This window comes from Aplysia californica, unplaced genomic scaffold (genome assembly GCF_000002075.1).
Source record: "Aplysia californica isolate F4 #8 unplaced genomic scaffold, AplCal3.0 scaffold00811, whole genome shotgun sequence".
Classification (NCBI taxonomy): Eukaryota; Metazoa; Mollusca; class Gastropoda; order Aplysiida; family Aplysiidae; genus Aplysia; species Aplysia californica.
This window is the reverse complement of record NW_004798081.1, coordinates 47,300-53,702: the sequence shown is the minus strand read 5'-3', so window position 1 is coordinate 53,702 and position 6,403 is coordinate 47,300. Positions and strand designations below refer to the sequence as shown.

Genomic DNA, 6,403 nt, shown 5'->3' with positions numbered 1-6,403 from the left:
ATATATATGAATCCCCATCCCTACGCCCAGACGCCGTTCGGGAGCCCCACAACGCCAGGAAGCCAGGAAGTACTTTCGAACGTCCTTGCGTGACTTCTGTGTGCTCGCTGTGTACATCATTCTGTTGCTGCCTTACCTGATGGTCAACGCCTTCGGACTGTCCACTCCCAGACATCTGCTGTGGGACATCTCAAAGGTATCGCTTGAATGTAAAAAGTAACATATTGCCCCCCCCCCCCACTCCAAGAAAGTTGTATCTCATACCAAACGATTTTTTTCATTTGATAATATAACTATTTTTCGGTTGAATCGGGGTAACCCTCATTGATACCGTTGGCCACGCATAATTTTAGTGAAATGGGGATGACGGAGGCAGAGTTCTTTTCTTTACATACGAATTTCTCTATGCGTTTTGTAGGTTCTAAATGTATAAGAAAAAAGTTTGGGACCTGAAAATCTGTTCACTATGTGCGTTTTTCGCTATGTGAATGTACGCTATATGTTTACCCACAGTAGGCTTATAATATTATTTTAAGAATGCAATACTGAGCTAAAAATGACCTCGGGTGTGATCGTGGCAGAAATGAGGAGAATTAAATCGCCTGTAACTCGCTTCCCGTACGAGAAAACTTTAAAAATTGTATATACCTACAATTTGTTGTCTTTATCTTTAATATGAAAACATCGGATAAGCGAACGAACAAAAATAAATATAAATTACAAGATTAAAGTTGGTAACGAAATCGGCTTTTCGGCGCTTTTCGGACGCAAATTCGTGGAGACTCCACGACCCATGTGTTTACAAAACGTCGATGCTCCGGTCGTACCGAATCGATTATAATGTGACTGAACTCATTGAAAAGTACTTAAATTGATGTTTCTTGCAGTATATTTTTTACTGATTTGATTTCAACTCAAAGTGCATAAAAATCGTAATAAAAACTTTGAAAGGCTTTTCGGAACGTATTTTATTTAAATATTTTTTGTAAGAATAATGGTCGAACAGCTCATCCATTTTTTAAATAAAAGAATATGTTAACAGTATTAGGACCGATATGCATCGATGAAAGCACCAACGTTTGAAAATGTTCCTTGACCGCGCGAAAACGATACTAGAATCGGCAGGCGAGCGTCATGCCGGTGCGCCGTCCATAAGCACATGGTAGTCTAGTTTACGTAATAGCAGGGGCCCCTTTTAATGAAAGGAATGATCGGTACATTATCATCAACTGAATGTCATTGGCCTACTATATTTGCACTCTACTGGAACGAAGCAATACATCTAGAGAGAAGCAAAAAATTCGAAGGTCTAGGTCTATATTCTCAAAACAAAATGCGCCTCGCGAAAAAACACTTCCGGCACTTCCATTGTGATGGATAGCTACGCAGATCTGTTTCGTTTCTCAGCGGAATAATCATAAAGGTCAAAGAAGGAAGGGAACATTTTGTCAAATATATTTGTCTAAATTCAGGAAATAAATGTATCAAAAGTCGAGGTCCGTCATGGGGACCTATCTAGATCTCTTTTTGCAGGTACTTGTCAACTTTCAACTCTGTAGCTGCCGTAGTTTTATGAGAAAAGTGACAGACATGTGTTTCCAAGATGTCAAATATATAATATATATTTCTGCCACTTTTCTTGAATATGTGTAAATCGATCGATCACACGAAGTTCATTAGCGATATATTGATTATTTTTATACATTTGAAGAGAAATGAATGTTGGTTTAATTCTTATTTTACATTTTATAATTTGAAGTGCCCTATTCAAATTTGGGAACCCATTCTTACGCTGAATTAACACGATGTGAATACGGGGCAGCATTATAAGACTCGCTGTTTTATGTATCGGTCATTGAGTGAGAACAAATGTTATTTTGGTGGTCAAAAATATCAATGAGTGTGTCCTGTGTGTGGTCTTCTTCTGGCAGCAGTAAATATGTAGAAAAATGCTCTCAAACAAATCAACATTTGCCGATTCAAATTGTATTATGGTGAGATATTATCAGAGAAACAAGTGAGATCGATTAACGCAGGGATAATAGTAATGGAGAACAGGTTCCTAGTAAACCTAAGATAAGTTTAATCAAGGTCTACTGAAATTAATTAGGTTCTTATTACCAAGATTTGTTAGTATACAGTTAGGTACGCAATTAAAAAAAAAAAAGCTGTTCCGATTCGGACATTGGGGATTGCCTTGTTAGTGAGACAACTTCCTGGGCCTTTGGCATGTTGTGGTAGTGTGGCCAGTTCCTTTCCCCACCGCATTTACTTCCCCAACTCGAAGTCAGGTACCCATTACTGCTGGGTGTGCAGGAGGGGGGCGACAAAAATCCGTGTCCGAAACGAGGCTCGAACCCGGACTTTCGGCTTCAGAGACGAGCGCACGATACGCTTTGCCACCTCACCCTCAATACTGGGCGAAAATGGGGCTCGCGGGTGATCGCGGCAAAATTGGGGAGAATCTAACTTGTTTCTATCTCGCTTCCCTTTCCAGTAAAGTTTTAAAACTTCATGTTTACACATTTTAATCCTGAATCTTAATCTTTAATTTTGAAAACTGGATGCATTGGTGTTTAGTCCGCTCTTCTTAACATTATGTAATAGAACTTTGCGTTCTCTTTTATTTGACGCATAAAATATGTATCTGTCAATAAAAGGGGATTTTTTGGTGCAAATTGAAATAATAAATGGTCATATTTGCCGTTTCGGAAACATCACAAGACAGTCACAAGACAGTCATTGCAGTGGAACCCACAGGAAGCACGGGGCAGGGGTAGGCCACGGGAAACATGGAGGAGATGTGTGGAAAGGGACATGAGAGAAATGAAGCTCACTTGGAACGAGCTTGGAAGGATGGCTCAGGACAGAGATAAATGGAAGGAGCTTGTATGTGGCCTATATCCTGCCAGGGGTGAAAGACATTGATGATGATGATGATTTGCCGTTTGCTTTGTATTTAGAAGACCCAGTAGATGCACACATTAACATTTTATCTGATTACTTTTAATTTCATGCAAAAGAGCTCTTCTTTCTCTTTAATTTGATGTTAAGGTGATAAAAAAAACAACCACAGTGCCAGATTTTTTTCTCCAAATATCCGGTACAAAATTTGTACTAGAATATTGTAATTTGGAAAAGATATAATTCATTCAAATCGAATTCGTTTGACATAAAATTCACAAAGAAGAAACTTATTTTGGAAAATGGAAACGTCTTTTATAAAAAAACCCACAAATGCAAAATGCACCAATTTAGATAAATGATCTTGTAAGGAAAGCCATGAAATGATTGGTTTTTTCCCCTTTCCTTTTATTAAAAAATCTAATCTTTCCACCACTGTAACCTGTAAACAATATTTCTTTTATCTTACTAAGTTAAAAAATTGTTAGTTTTTTTCTGGAATTCCGAGAACCAATGTTCTATAATGTTTCCTCCTTTGGACTAAACACATTTTAACGCGTCTTTCGTAATGTTCATTGGTGGGCAAACACAAGGATCCACTCCACCATAAGTACTCAGAGCCACACACACTGTAAGTACACCTTACGGTATGGAGCTCAGTTTAGAGACGATATGGGTTGGGGGGGGGGGGGGTGAGGTTGCCTAAATAGATAGAATGTGTGGAGTTGATATAACCTGAAAGGTGAATATGGGCTTTGCCAAGGAACCAAATGTCATAAAGGAAATCGATCGGGGAATCATGAACACATTGCTGTTCTCCGATAGCTTTGTGAACGGGAAAATTGTACTGTCGTAGATATACCTTGAGAATACACACCGTTGAGATGCAGGAAAGTCTTAGCTACAGACTTTGTCTCTACGGACAGACGTCTCATGGGGCCCCATCTACTGAATTCGCCACCCTGGCCGTGACGGCGCGCCATTGGTTCAATTGGTGCAAGCGCTCCACCTAACCCTGGCATTCACCCCCCCCCCTCCCCTTCTAATTGTTCTAAACTATTCAGTACTCTAGATCTACATTACTACATCCTTGCGATCCGTCACCCTCTGGTTGCGCCAGTGCACCCAGGTGACATTTAAAGAGGTCTGAACGGTGTGTGTTTGAGCTGAAGTGGTCGTTTGGTCTGGGAATGTTTTATTCTAATTCTCCACAGGTCCTAAAAGATGGACCATTTCCACCCTTGACACCAAAGAAGGCCTTAAGGGCACTTAAACATTATTTCCATACCTTGTGCGAAACTTACGAAATGAGTTGGGGGTGAGGAAATGTTCTATACAAAAAGCTCTCTGCTGTCTACTGATCTTTATCATGGTCACATCAGGCAAAAGAAACTTGAGAAAAACAATCTGCAAACTTCTGTTGGCCTGTTAGACTACTGTAGTTTGCAATATGGCGCAGTCGTTGGGCTTTTTAGTGGTAGGCAATATGCGAACTCCTGCGACGAAAATGGGGACATAGCTGAAAATGGGGACATAGCTGAAAATGGGGACATAGCTGAAAATGGGTTGTTTTTTACGCACTATGTAGAGCAAAATTATTATGTGGGTTTATCTAAAATGAGTATCAAATTCCTTTTGACTTCCAAATGTTGAGTACAAACTTGAAACGCAGAACTTCAGTGTGGAGGAAAATATTAACAACAAAAGTTGTACAGTTTTTTTATCGCTCTGTGTATAATGTGCATCTATCAATCATAGGACACTTTTTTATGACATTCTGAAGTTGACGAAATTGTATCGTTTTTATCTCGCTTTATTAAACGAAAATGTGAAAATGGCTTCTATGCCATCATTTTGAATTGTCAGTTGTCTACGAAAAAAAATAGAGCCTGGTAAGCTATATAACTTGTATCATTTTGTCACCATATTTCCCCAGATCTTGTCTTACCTGAACAACGTCTCCAACTGCATCATCTATGGGCTTCTCAACCGACAGCTGCGCCGCTGTTTTGCCAGACTTCTGGGGATTGACCGCATGCGATGTGGCAGCCCGAGTAACGTTGTCACCCCAGCAACCATATCGCAAGTTCTTCCTCCACCCCCAGAGGCCCGACCTAATGGAACTGTGACCGGAAGCTAGGTTCTGACCAGGCACCTACGTGACGAGGAAAACTTGGTCACGCAGAAGCGTCGTTGTGGCACGTGTTACTGTTACTTTGATGCTAGATCTATGCGGATTAGATTAGATGGTTACTTTTTTGCTACGGAGATAAGATTGTTACTTAATTGTTATGGTGATTAGATAATTACTTTGTTGTTATGTGGAATAGGCTACATCGTTACCTCGCTGTTTGTTATGGGAAATATATCGTTACTTTGCTTTTATACGAAGCTTATTGTTACGTTTTTGTTATGGGAGACGAATCATTACTTTGTTGTAATAGTAAGAATATCGTTACTATGTTGTTGTCATGAGAACCATGTAATTACTTTTTTTAAATTATGGAAATATATCATTACTTTGTTGTTATGATAGGCCAAAGCATAATAGGTAATTACTTTTGTATGGGTCGGAAAACAGCAATGTACATTGTTGACATATCAATGTATTAATAAATTATATACATAATATTAATGTATTATAAGCACAATACTTTCACACACCTTGCAGACGTATCAAAGCATTACTTCATATTAAAATGTTTGGAAGATTTGCAAAGTAGATATTTTAGGTTTTTTTAAATGTAGGCCTACATTACGTATTAAAATGTTTTGTCACAGCGCAGCCTTTTGTTACTTCTTATGGAAAATGGGTGGTTATTTTTTGTCACAGAAAATAGACCATTACTTTGTTGTTGCGAGAAATAGACCATTACTTTGTTGTTACGGGAAAAAGACCATTACTTTTTTGTTATAGAAAAGAGACCATTACTTTGTACTGTTAATGCGAGAAATAGACCATTACTTTGTTGTTATGGAAAAGAGACCATTACTTTGTACTGTTGTAGCGGGAAATAGACCATTACTCTGTTGGTATGGAGAAAAGACTGTTACTTTGTTGTTGTGGGAAATAGACCATTACTTTGCCGTTATGGGTCGTCGGTCGTTACTCTGTTGTTACGGTAAACAGATCGTTACAATGATGTGAGAAATACGTCGTTACTTTGGTTGTTTTGACAACCCGCGGTTGATAAAACAAAACAGTCTGTTTATCTTCTGTCCATATTGCATTTTCTCTATCAGCGTATCTTCATGTCGGTTTTCTTTTTTTCAGAGTTAATTTCGTGCCATTTTATTTTCTCATTGAAGCTTAAAATCTCATCCAAAATTCGGTTTTCTTAATCTCGTTCAAGTCTTTATCTTCTGTGGTTTGCAAGAATTGTAACCGTTCGTGTATTTTCCAGGTTTAACTGATCTTTCTCTGTCTTAATGCTCGCGTTTACTTGTCACCTCGTGATTTTCTATAATGTAGTCCGTGAATAATATATATATATATATA

General features: G+C 38.6%; 1 protein-coding gene across 1 annotated transcript in view; it reads left to right on the top strand.

The window, feature by feature from the left end:
• The window catches only part of LOC106013339 (melatonin receptor type 1A), a gene marked incomplete in the record, with an annotated part of 15,089 nt that extends 10,045 nt beyond the window's left edge, over positions 1–5,044 (top strand). The window contains 2 exon segments of the mRNA XM_013088791.2: positions 31–196; positions 4,841–5,044. Coding sequence (XP_012944245.1) covers positions 31–196; positions 4,841–5,044 — 370 coding nt within the window.
• Positions 5,045–6,403: the final 1,359 nt, after the last annotated feature.